Source organism: Anguilla anguilla, chromosome 6, assembly GCF_013347855.1.
Source record: "Anguilla anguilla isolate fAngAng1 chromosome 6, fAngAng1.pri, whole genome shotgun sequence".
Taxonomy (NCBI): domain Eukaryota; kingdom Metazoa; phylum Chordata; class Actinopteri; order Anguilliformes; family Anguillidae; genus Anguilla; species Anguilla anguilla.
Window position 1 is genome coordinate 17,627,465 of NC_049206.1, and position 13,798 is coordinate 17,641,262.

At 41.9% G+C, this 13,798-nt stretch overlaps 1 protein-coding gene across 1 annotated transcript in view; it reads right to left on the reverse strand.

Moving 5' to 3' along the window:
* LOC118230085 (myomegalin-like) overlaps positions 1 to 13,798 on the reverse strand; it is a 68,218-nt gene extending 54,420 nt beyond the window's left edge. Inside the window, exons 1-3 of the mRNA XM_035422831.1 lie at positions 13,278 to 13,798; positions 10,438 to 10,490; positions 7,937 to 8,004 (exon numbers count right to left, since the gene is read on the reverse strand). Of these exons, the coding sequence (XP_035278722.1) occupies positions 7,937 to 8,004; positions 10,438 to 10,490; positions 13,278 to 13,324 (168 nt within the window). The 5' untranslated portion in view covers positions 13,325 to 13,798. The remainder of the gene's footprint in view (positions 1 to 7,936; positions 8,005 to 10,437; positions 10,491 to 13,277) is intronic.

A 13,798-nucleotide genomic window follows, 5' to 3' on the forward strand; every position in this document is an offset into this window, starting at 1 on the left:
AATTTTGTTGCCCCCTTCCCCCTTACTTCTCAATTTGTGATCAGTAAATGTTCCTGTGGAGTCACTGCTGTGCTGTCTACACACAGAGCGATGCAGCAGAAGGGCATGCATTCCCCCACGAGTCAGTGACTACTTCCCACCCTAAAGCCACTCAGTGCTACAGGAGAGCTAATGCCAATCAGCAGAGAACAGAGAATAAGCTCATCCTGTTCCTGAAGGGACCAAGGCAGTTTTTACCCTAACTCTGTGAACTCTTGGAATGCCACAGTGATAGCCAAGGCTATGGGGTTCAGCCAGTGCTTCAGACACTTTGGACCAGTGACCAGTACATGTAATAGTGAAGTGAAAAACAGGCAGAACAGCCTGTCCTCAGACAAAGGCAATTGCCATCACATGCTTTGGAGAAAGCATGCATGTCTGCACTCTCAGAAACTGATTAAGAACATGGCTTTGAAGTGACAAGCTTACGATTAGGCACTCAAAAAATAAGGAAGAGAAAATATAGGATGACATCATACTTATAAAACAATCATTTTATGCTGCTGTAATTAATTCTTTGTTGTCACTTTGCTGGTTTGTGCTTTGCAAACAGCATGAAGGGTGGTACAGCTCATGTAAGTGGAATGATTAAATGAGCTTAGTAATTAAGTATGTGAATACTATTGCAGTAGTGCGTGCCGCCAGCAGAGCTACAATTCTCTGGTTGGAGGACATTTGATTAACTCTGAATGTAATACATTTCTAATTAAATTTGGTAGTCAATTCGAATAACAGATAGGTAATTCAACCATTGTTACAGCAATATTACTCATGGGACACACAACCTAACTAAAACAATTATGCCTGATTTAAATGTGAAAGGTTATGGATGACATATCCTTTCAGAGACTGTTCTGCGATCTGTGAATGGATGGTATAACTCTCTTTTTGGCTTTAAGACACAATAAAAGATCAGACAAAGACATTCATGCAACCAGGTCTGATGACTGGTCATCGATCGCTTCACCCTGAGGTGCGACATTATAACCCTGTAAGCGAGATGCCCCTTGACTAATGGTTTTTTTCCATGGCCCAATCAATAATGAACTGTGATATTCCCACAGAGTATACTGTATTGAAAGCACTGGGGGTGGGGGTGGGGGGTGGGGGGATGGGAGAGGGTTGAGCTGGAGATCAGTGAGGTCACCCCTGGACTCATATTCCCTCCCCAGACGTGCGTGACGCGCGTCGCCTCTTTGGCCAACAAGACTTCCCGTTGACTGAACTTGTACCACAAGGGCTCAATCGTCAGACAGGCCCATTTTCACCACAGAGTCTTAAGCTCTTATTATGTGCCTCAAATCATCACTGCGCATCTGCTTAAGGTTCACAGAGAATGCTTTTAAAAGCATTGCAGCAACCCCCTTATGCACTCAGGTAAAGCGCACAGTAATTTATTAGGACTTTCAAGCAGAAGGTAGTCCTTTTCTCTCTGTATGCTCTTAAAGTTCTGTACTTTAAACGATTCTATTTTTTAATGAAGTAAAATCACAGTCCCTGGCGAAATAAGAAAGGACAACCCTTCATATCTCAAAGTATAATATGAAAAAGCAAAATAAAGGAACACAACAAATATATAAAAGTTATTTTAAACATTTTTAGTTATTAATATTTTAACATGCAAATTAATATGTGTACTGTGGAACATATTTTTAACCAAATGATTTTACTGCATATTCTAAAATTCACACATAGAATTACACATTTACAATTTGAACACTTTTTTGTGGTGTATGCTGTGTAATGCTGTGTTTTGTAGTTGTCCATGACCATGAAATGCACTTTTGTACGTCGCTTTGGATAAAAGCGTCTGCCAAATAAATGTAATGTAATGTAATTATACTTCAAGAGCACTCAGTACCATGAGACAGGGGGACCTAGATACTACAGTAGCACCCAGAGACTCACTGAGATTCCCAGGGCCACCACAGAGGCTCCACCAAAACCATTGTTTCCCATCTTTACACAAGTGCATGATGAGATGCAGCGGCCAGACAGGAAGTGACCTCATTAAAGAATATTCTCAATCCTCAGAGGGTGAGAATAATGTGGAGAAGTCTCCGTCCATTAAATCCTACTGTTTCCACCTGCTGAATTATTGAATAGAGACCACACTCAGTGCAAACCCGGGGTGCATTAGGGGATGACATCACCCCACTTTAGTAAGCCATATAAGAATGTCTTTCATTCATAAAGTAATTCATTTGAGGCCATTTTTGTCTCTGCTGTCTCTGAATCAGCCTCTAAATCCCAACCCTCAGTCATTCAGGAAGCAAGTCATGAGCGACGGTGACTCTCATCAACATTCATAAAATCTCTCTGGGTTAGGACCACCTTTTGAGGAGCTGCATGTTTTAATGTAGCAACTGACTCAATCTACACTGATACTTCGAATCAGAAAGCGGTTGAATCGGTGCAAAAAGCCATGCTTCTGCCCTCAGGCTGTAGATCAGGTGTAACAAAGGTTTCTTACTTTAACAGCTGTTAGGCAGCCTTGCATGGACAGTTTTTGGATAAAATAAGAACAAGGACGTGCTCCAGCTGCAGGTCATGTAAACAACAGCTCAGGGGTTCAGAACGAGTTTGACCATTAATCTCATTACCCTGCACATCATAAAAACACATCAGATCTGAAGGAAACTGAAATGAACTGAATTCAATTTGCTTTTAATGGCTCTTTGGTCAGCCAGCAGCATGTGGCGGCTTGCCTCCTAGGAGGTGCTCTGATCCACAGCGCTTCCGAGACTCTTGCGCCCATCCCCGTACTTGTACTGAGTACTTCCTCTTGCAAGGGCTCTCAAAAAACACAGAACAGATCAGGGTTACAGGACCAACCCCCCAACCCCCCAACCCCACACAAATGGCAAAGCCAGGCATGCCCTTACTTGCTGGCACCTTTCCCAAAACAACCACACTGTAAACAAGAAACCATCTCTGGATCTCTGCAGTAAACATATGAATCGCCAAACCTTGCGCTGGCCATCTCTAGTCTCTCTATCCCTCACTCACCACCCTCCACCCTCCAACTCCACGTCCACCTGAAGCACATTTGGTCTGCCAGCGCCTGATTGGCAGTTCCTTGGGATTACCATTGACCCAAAAAAACTAGTGCCGCCTCTTGTGATGAGAGTGCTGCAATCAGGGCTTCCTGTCTGGGCACAGTGCCCATGTGCCAGAGGGCATCACGGAGAGAGCCGTTGTCAGGGAGAAGTCACGGCAACCTGTGGCTCATTAGCCTGTGTTGATTGCGGAAATCAGGAGAACGAAAGCAAGCAAGTCTATCCCGGTCTCCATTTTACAGATGTGAACAACCTTCTCAAATATGCTCGCTCATACAATATAGACATACTCACAGCACTTTTCACATGAGACACGTCCCTCAGTGTTGGAAGTCTTTTACTGCCAACATTTTTTTTCATTGAAAAAGTTCTGAAATATAGGTAAACTCCTTCCTTAAAATGATCAGTTCATCTAAGCATGTCATTTGCCTCAATTTACTGTATCAATGTTTCCCTGGCAGAGGTCAGATATCAAACACAATGCTTATAATACACTCCTTTAAAATATACAAGGACATACATACACAGTCGTTGCTCAATAAACCAAAGACAAATAGACAAGTTGTAGATATCGAGGCAATAATACATAACATGCTTTCCAGTCCAAGCCACAGAACAGGGCAAACATGCATTGGTTTTCAGCAGCGCATTTCTTCAATGTGCATCAATTCTTTACAAGGATTTGCTCAGCCACATCACCCCGACCAGCTGACTCTTGTCAGCGCTGCTGACAGTAACCGAATTTCACACGACTACCAACCATTTCATTTTTCCATGATTTCAAAATGGGTTAAAACCAATTTCAAAAGGTGCACATTTTCCACAAGGAAATCAGGGCATTGCCAAAGGGATTTGGCAGAACACATTCATAAACACCAGCTGACACGAAAGCAACGTCGAGAGAAGACCACAATATCTGCGTCAGTTTGGGTCTTAATGGTGATGACAACACGGTCTCACACACTATTGAATAGCAGGAACAACCACACGATTAGCCTCACAGTACATCAAAATGAAATGTATACTTCAATTAGAAGTAAAGCTTTCGACCACAGAAATTACACTAGGATCACAAAAAAGTCAGACCAGCCCGCAAAGCACTGGTACAGTTTCATGCATTTGTAAGCATTTTGAGTGGTTATAAACAACATGTCCACAGGGTGGCGGTATATAATGCAGGTGGTGTGAAGTGGGCTTTCGTTAGGTTTGAAGTGGCATTACACAACTGCCTAGAGATCTGATTGGAGAGTGAGGGCCACAAGAAATTACCTGTTACATTACCGTCCGATATAAGCAACTCCAGAGAAAATATTGTCTCTGGCAACTCTGAGGAAAGGCGAGAAAGAGCCGTGAGGTTAACAACATAAGCGTTCTGACTATTTGAATTAAGTTTTACATGGCATTAGAGTATAGTTTGTGAGAGACGCTAATAATACAGTATTCTACTGCTGTATCAGTAACCGAACAGGCCTACTAGTTTTTGATCGGTTTTTGAAATGCGTTGTGAAGGCGGGCATTTGTTCAGCGAGACCTCAAGGACAGTCGTTTGGGACGCCACAGAACTGTTCTGTAGACATGACACATGCAAAAATGTCAAATCTGACTCGCGGATAATTGATTGGAAGCATACAAATAAATCATATTAGTTACTAACTTCCAGCATAAATTGCGCATCGTGACTTATACAATTGGTTTCGGAGAAAATAGACATTTAACGGTTGCGTCTGTGAACAATTTAGCAGTCTTTTGCTAGGCTTTCTTCCCGTTCCGTTTGCACTGAAATGAGAGTACGTTGGCCGTAGTAATGTCCTCCATATGGTGGCGCTAGCACTGCTCCAACACAGTTGAAAGATATTGCGGCCGCCGACCGAAATTCTGCCCGCGTGGCGCGTATCCGTGCAGGCTAAGCTCAAGCAGTGGGCTTCGAGAACCTGGCCAAAGCCGAAAACCTCGCAATTTTTCTGTGATATTGGAAATGAAAGCAATTTAGACTAAGCGTCCGAAGCATCACCCACATGTCAGGGAATAATGACGCAGCCATCAAAGTGAATTTAAGCCGGAGTGGAACAAAGCAAAACGTAATTCCGGAAAGAACCCGTGATCTCGGACACATGCTAGCAGTTACCAGTTCGAATGGACCTAGCGACCGCTGGCACAGCAAGACACGTGCAAAGACTGGCCCCGGTGTTCTGCAGGATCCACCTAACCGTTCCCTGGTTCCCATGGCGTGCAAGGCAGGGGATAATATTCTACTCGCAGTCATTGTAAAAGCCAACCTTATATCTACTGACCCCACTGGATGTGAACCCAAAAGAGAGAGAGCAGGTACTCACAGTTTTGTCATCAGTTGTTCACTTTGTATTAAGGCAACTTTAACTCCAAAGCTCCAACAATTAGCCAGCATGGTGCATGAATGTTGTTCACCTAAACCTTCACGACAGTCATAAACTGGGTTATGTGCTTTAAATCAGAGAAGAAATTTGAAAGGTAGTTAAAATGCCTGTTCATTTTCTTCATAGAGTGTCACATACATATAACAAAGAGGTAGACACAGTCACAAGCACAACTCTATTTGGACCACAATTATATAAAGGCTGACATGCACATTTTCTATTAAGGCTTTAACAACCAAAATGACTCTCTCTTTTCATATCGACTGTATATTCTGCGGTCAAGCTATGTTCATGTTCATAGGCACCATATGCTTTCAATTTTTTCAAAAGCAATAATAACAGTTATTTCAGAAGGGATAGTACGGTTCTTGCCCCATATTTTGCTGAAGTCCTCCTTGATGTTTGACAGTTTCAAACGTTGTGTTGGCCGTCTGACATACGTGGAACGGGGAAGTGGCTGACTGCCTGCTAAATCAACACAAATGTGGAATACAGATTGCAGTGCCTGTCAGGGCAAAGGGGCTTGGGGTTACATACAGGTCAGGTGACTTCTCCAACCCCTACTTAAAGGGGATTTGGGGCTGTTATCCCAAATAGGGGTTCCCACAGGGGCCTAGGGATGCCTGAGGGTCTGTCAGCCTCAGGAGCCCATCTGCCAAATTAAACTAATTACTGCACCTTAATACTTATTAATATTATTATTCATCTTCTGAAATAACTGCACTTACAATAAAAAAACAAACAGCTACATATGCACTTGAAATGTTACTTTAGAGAAAGTCAATTGTTGGACATGAAAATGAAAAGTATCAAAATATCAAAGTCAGATGTTTGATATTTCCAACTCGCTGCTCCCCCCAAGTTTTATTTTGTCACAGGGCTGACCTTGGTGTGTTATAAACGCGGGGTCTGTGATGAACACAGTTAACATTTACAGCCGCACATTTACATCAAAATGACAAAAGGAATTACTGAAAGATGAATAACGATACACTGCATGAGTATAGCTTTTTTAGTCACCATCAGCGTGTACGACCCACACCTGGACAATGCAAGCCAGTCTCTTCGCACCAGAATGCTCACTACATATCAGCTGAGCTGCAGAGGGTGGAAATTATTACGGCAATTAAATTGCCAATCATTTGGTAGAGTGAGAGGGCCAATTGGGGAAAAGACTAGGAATTGGTCTTGTAACCAGACACGTTCACTTCACCAAAATGAGCTATGGGAACAGAGGTTACGCAAGCTCTGTAGGGCTCCTTGGATGCATGTCTTCCAACCATATAAATAATGTAAAGATAACGCAAAAATAATGTACTACTGTCCAAACAAGACGAGGCTCAGCAGGATGTTAAGCAAAACTAGAAGTCTCTGGCTTTGCCAGGCATTGCTTATCCCGCCGGCATACGCAAGAGGAAGTGCACCAGTGCTGGTAGACTATCTTGGAGAAAGGGGATATTCTCATAAGGCTGCTTTCATTATTACATATGAAGAATGATAAGTGGACATGTGAAAGTTAGCTGCTCCCCCGGCCCCCAGCTGAAATCCCTTTTCTCTTTCATATGCTGAGAATCTCAGAGAGCTCACCATTAATCATCCAACTGTTCACACCCCCCTTCTAAAGATAAATAAATAAATACATAGGTAAGTAAGTAAGTAATGCTGGCTTGCCTCCCGCTCCAGATCCCCTCCCTATGTGGGTAACTGAAGTGATCGATATTACAGTACAGTCATATGGGAAACTGTCTGGCACCAATGCCAGATGAACTGAGCAGATACAGAAAGTGCACTGTAGTTTCACATTACCCGTATACTGTAGCTGTGCGCAGTGAGCAGGGACTCCTGGACAGCAGAGGCTGAGACAGTGCATGTGCATAAGGCTACATCGCTCAACTGTGCTACTGCAAAGGCTAACAGCTAAACTGCAACAGCCATTTTCACAGTAAAAATGCTAGGCTCAAGAAGAGGCTTTGAAAATGGCTGCTCTGACTGTGTAAGGGGCAAGTGACAGGGAGAGCCAAGAAGCAACATTTATCTTGGCGTTGGTCAATCACACACACCTGCCTGCAGCCATCTGTGGCCTTCTGTGCAGCCTTCCAATGCAGTAACTGCGCTGGTAGACTGCAGAGAAGAAAAGTAATGGCTGTCTGCATGTTTTCTAGATGTGCCACACTGAGTTTGAAGGGGGACATGCTTTCAGTGATGACTTGTCCTTCGTTGGGAAATGTGTGTGTTTCTCTACATGTGTGTGAGCATGTCTATTACTTGACTATTTATCCTGTATAAATATGCATTGAAAAATTATTTGTATGAAGAATATAAACAACCATTGTGACTTCACCATTTTCTTCTCTGGTATTTGGCTGTAACTTTACAGTCAGGATGGTTTATAACCAGTCACTTCAGCAGTTCCAGTTTGACCGCGGAACCAAAAAAAGAGCCTACCTGTTCAAACTCTCTGAGGGTGTGTGTCTGAAGGGGCGGTCCTTTCTCAGTCTCCTCACTTGAAAAATCTGAAATAGAAAAAGGGTCAGCTTAAAAGTAAAAAAAGAAACGCATATAAATCCAACAGTTTTAATGGTGGTATCATCACAGATGAGGACATTGTAGTTCATGGGAACGCGACGTACAACTGCACCATGGGATTAAGGGCGGCCCCCGCACCCAAACTATAGTGCTGGCAAGAAAAAGACTGAACCGGTGATTATGGGGGTTTCAGGCATTCTATTTTGAACCTTGCAAATACCATTTGGATGCTTGACAAAATACTTCTCTGACTGCATCATGGGTGCATTTGATCGCGGGGGCTTTTTTTTATTAGAACGTGGCACAGTTTACGAGCTGTGTCACCCGCACAGCAATCACCCAGGGAATTCACACGCCATTTTTTTTTTGTCCTCCCCGTTCTCATGGAACAGAAACGAGGCGCGCTGGAACTGCTCCGGAGCCAGATGGCAGGCAGTTCCTCAAAATGTGGAGGGAAAATTCTGAGAGAGAAAAAATCGGCAAGATAAAATGACGATGTGGTTTTCCGAGGGTCCCAATGGGCTTAATCACAGCCACACTGGCAGCAATTAGACATCTTTCAGTTCCTAAAATTTATGGTGCCAGGTCATTATGTGTTATTACAAACAGCGAGATGTGTTCTGGATCTGGGCCTGAAGTTTGGCTGGCCCAATCCGAGCGGTTGTGAAAGTGCGGACTCTGCACCTTCAATACAAAAACGCTGAACATTAATGTCACGAGTCCAACTGTGCACGACGAGGTATTTTTGTTCAGTAATGAGAGCACTTCACGTCAAGTTTTCAAGTTTTCTGCATTCATTCCCCCTTCTCTCCAAACTGAAAGGAAAGAATACTGTGTGTTTCTAGTGCTTTTGAAGCAGACAAATACTATGCAGCTTAATTTGGTGTACCATAATTAGTCGACACCAAGTCGACTAATTAATGCATAAGGGCCAAAGTAGAGAAACAACGGAGAGCAAAAAGTCATAACCAAATCCACCAAAAAACAAAATATAATGAATCACCTGTAACATGCTTCCTTGTCTTGTACCTTGGGCCTAATTTTTTAAAGCACGCCCTTAAGTGTCTACCCATATTAATGACTTAGACTGATGGACGAGTTGACTGAATAATTGTTTGCTTAAACTGCTTGTATAAGCCAAATATGCATTATATAATATTAGTACTAGGTGAACTGTGACTTTTAAGCATCTGATATTTGTTTTTGCCTGAGAGTTTTGTTAATTAGAATTAATTAAAGAAGCCTGGTTTGCCTGGACCTATCACTGGGTTACTGTAGGGTTGGCATTCTTATGACATTAATTTACTTCATTTATAATGCCTCAACAGGTTGTAAACACTGCACTTTTAACAAATGTCTTAACTTACTTGACAGCTTATTTTATCAGTCCTGTAGCCAAACAAAAGAACCTCTTTAGTAGATCATGAATGTCGCCTCCCTTCATGTTAAGATCCTGTATTTCTTTGGATGTAGAGCCTTATATTGTCATTTTCTTAATTAGTTGATGATTAGTTAATGATGTCTTTCAGTTTGATGAATGCATATTTACGGTAATTGGAATAACCTGTGTATGATCGCTCTTTTAAATGCAGGTGTGTTTGGATTAAGTCAAACTCAGTTGCCGCCAGCTTTAGATTTTCCAGCCAAGTTGTCTGAATTCTCATCGGTTTTGACTTATGGGATTGAAAAACCAGCTGGCACTTTGGCTTGTTTCCTAAAATTGGGTCAGTGTTATAAAAGCGCACAGTCTCTGTTAAAATAGCAAGATGAACTCATTACTGAACAAAAATAACTATATTTATGTTTTCTTAGTAACTATGATTTGTTCTCAGAAGCCAGTTAGCAGCTTGGTACTTTTTTCCTGAAACAATTTGACTTTTTATTTGGCTGTAGAGGTTCAAGGTTTTGGCTTCTTTCACAGACAGGTTACATCACATAAGATTTGGATTGTTAAATCTGCCTGACAATCTTGATCAAACTGTGAGGTCAGTACCTGTACATTTTAAACGCTAACAGTGAAGTAACGATGAAGGTTACAGAGTATCACTTTCAGTAGCATCTAACCAGTTTCTCTAAATTGGCGAAATCTTTGTAGTATAAATGTCTGAGGGTACAATCATTGAGACCATAGATTCCATAGCTATACTAACCAGATGTTGGCTCTATATTCTTACCACTGAATGTTCTTCTCTCCACTGTCAAAACTGAAACATTTCAAACGTTTCTCTTTAAATGCACCATATCAGTGAGTCTGTCCTTAGGCATACCTCTTCAAAAATACTCTAAAGTTAATTTGGCACAGAAAACACCTGTTACTAACCAGGTAGCCCTTGAGTGAGAAATTAGGATGGAATGACTCAGCAGTTGATTGTCAGGTTATGATAGAACATCTGTGCTGAGGCGTTTCCTGATGCGCTCACCTGTCATGTGACCTGCATTCCTGGACACATCCCCTCTGTCTTCAGCATATTCCCTGAAACACAGGGCAATGTGAGGGATTGTTCAGACAAAAGGCAGAAGAAGTGGCTTATTCACTCCACAGTCAATACTGATAGTGGCCAGGCATGGGCAGGAGGGGGGAGCTTGGGTGGTAGAGGGCTCAGTCACCAAACCACATGTCCTGCTCCCATACACAAAAAGTTTGAACTGTTGAGGACTTCAGTGCACAAGTGACTAGCTGCTCCATCCTGCTCCGGTGTCAAACACAGTTCCTGGCAACGTGTAATTATGACACCACCACCAGCCGTAGGATCCACTGCAGCACATGGTCTCAGTATAAACATCTCATTCACTCTTCAGTCTGTTCAATTTTTAAACTGTCTGAAAAAATGATAATTTACATTACACCATATCCATTATCTAATAAACGTAGTTTCGAGGCAAAAAATATTTTTTAATGAAAAGGTATTTAGAGACAGTGCTGGCTTTAAGATTGTGTATATTCATAAACGTAAATATGAGCAAGACAGACAGACGATGGCTGGCTTCACTGATTACATGAATTAAATTCAAGAGAAACCTTAAAGCTCAAGAATATAAAGATTTCAGATCACTTAAATTTTGTGTGTGTATGTTATACAGAAAATGATCAAAAACAAAGGTCCTTTGCCAAAGATCCTGTCACTTTTGAGTAACAATCTGATGATTTATTATTCTGCAGAAAGACTGCATATTCAAAGTTGTTGCTCAAGATTAGAGAATCTTTCTAAGCCAGAGTCATGGGAAACAAAACCTAAACTAGTCTGAGTAAAAATGCTGGCTGCGTGGACTCATTTGTCATGATCCCCAGTCATTTACTTCAGAACGTTGACATGGCTTTGAGGGCCTTCGGGCATATCCTTCAATAGTTTACACAGCCATGTTTTCATAAAGGGCTATGGAAAGTCTCCTCAAACCATGTGTTTACCATAAGGGGGGTGACAGTAGAATGAATTACATTACTGGGATATAAACGTCAATGGGTGGGTATAAGGCAAGATTTCTGGTTAGCGTGGTTGAAATAGAAAGACTAGCCACTTAAGGTTGTCTAAGTTATTAACCATTTGTTAACTCTCTTTAAATATGTTCTCTGTTTGTTCCACCTGTAAATCCACATCTGATTCTACAACACACTGAGCTACAAACTAAAACAAGTGAGAAAACTAAGCACTCCTCGACCGTGAACTTCAGGTAGCATTAGCAAGCATCACACTAACCTACTTTGAGTTCCACATTTCTTTCTGGAGTTTTGCCATTCGCTCTATTACAACACGGACACATGCAGCGCTTGCAACGACCGCTATGATAAACCAGGGAAATCTTTTTTCTAGTGTATGAGCTGAATGGAATCAGGTGTATAATGACTTCCACCTTCACCGAATCAGTTGGGTAACTCTGCCACATAGTGCAATTCATACATTTATAGCCTACGAACGTGTATATGAAGTCTCAGCAAAATAGTCAACAATTTATACGGCTGGACATACAGTAATGTAAACCAGTGGTTCCTGCAGCCCTGTTCCAGAAAATCTATCGTCCTGTATTTCGTTTAATTTAAACCCTAATTTGGTACACCTGATTTTACTAATTATCAACTCAACGGGGCCTCGAGCTGTTAAATGAGCTGTGCTTTGTACGGGTTGAAGTGAAAAATCTCCAACACAGTAGCTACATCTCCAAGAACATGGTTGGGAACCACTGACGTAAACAATGTAAATGGCTGCGTACATAAACAACTGGATCAAAAAACGACTAAACCAGACAAGAACAATATGTAAATTTTCATGTCATAAATTCGGAACAGAACATTCAACACAAACCCTACAGGTTGCAGACTAACGCGATGACCGCTTGGTCCCTATTGTATTTTCTGTCATTCTTTAATTCCGTAATAAACTTCCAATCAAAGACTATCGCTGTCATTTAGGCTCTACTCATATTTTCCAAATGCACCCTGAAAGTACAATAATGTTTCATTTGAAAACTAATAAGTACTGTTTACAAGCAAAAGAAAAAGGTACAAATGAATTATGTATTGTATGGCTAAGGGTACAGTTTTATGTACCTATAGAGTAGCACCCCACTGACATGCGTCTGTAGATTTTTAGGCACTTTTTAATACCTTTTTGTCCCAGTGTGTATACACGTCACCCAACCCGACCACTCGAAGATTATTATCTTCGGACATCATTCTCATAAAGCCATGAAATAGCCTACACGTTTTGACCCAGAAATCAATAGAAAATGTTATGTTTGCCTTCGTGAGGTGCTATGTGACTTGCAGCCCCTTTGTTCATAGAAAAGCGCATGCCATATTAACGCGTTATGATATTTCCTTTTGGGACATAAATAAAAATAATTTACCCGCCTAATTTATATAACCTATAGCTACGGCAAATCTGGTAATCGTGTATCGACAGTGCACATGCTATCGAAATCGTATGTGTATGTGCTCCTGTCTAACAGATCCAGTAACTCTACAGTATCGACAATGGCAGAGCTACGAAGGGCCTGGATATGCTTCCTTTCACCACGAACGCATCCTTCCATACTGATGGTATGCAGAGAGACGCGAGTTAAAACAATAGCTAATTTAACACGTCTTATTTCCACATTTGCCAAGAGCCACTGCTATGTCGGATACGCATCTCCCAATGTTGTAGCAATGCAAAATTGGCTAAATATGATATTAGTATCACAATACTAATTACAGAGCATACGTCCACAACGATCAATTTAGCCTGGTAAATCTATAGCAGCTAAACATCTTTTCCCACCTCACCTTCCAGTGCCTCGCCATGCCTGGTCTTCTGACGGTTCCCAGTCCATTTTTGTAATTTACAGGGCAACCGTTGCAGGATACCCCAGTCATTTCCATCGCCCCATGATGGAGAACGAGAGTATTATCGCGTTTCCAGACATCGTTCCACTGTTCAGATTGACAGATGCTGTTCGGATGCAAAATATGAATACAACATCCGAACCAGTGTTACACGGTCCGTCACCCCCCTTAATTAGCCTAATTATGTATGCGGGTTGATATTCACGCGCGGTTTTGGGGTTTAATGGTTAATAAATCAAATTAAAGGAAGGCCCTCTGTGCTCACGCTGACGCGTGACAGGAACTGCAAGCGCGTGCAGGGAGCTGTCCTCAGCTCAGTACTGTAGCTTGTTCAGGAAAGCGGAAGATATTTGCTTTTGTGAAAATAGCTTGAGGAAATATGTGATCTCTTCGTTTAGTTTGCTGTCCATCAGCATCACTGTTCGTCGGCTATCGTAAGTTCGGTTTGGTTCAGCTCTGCA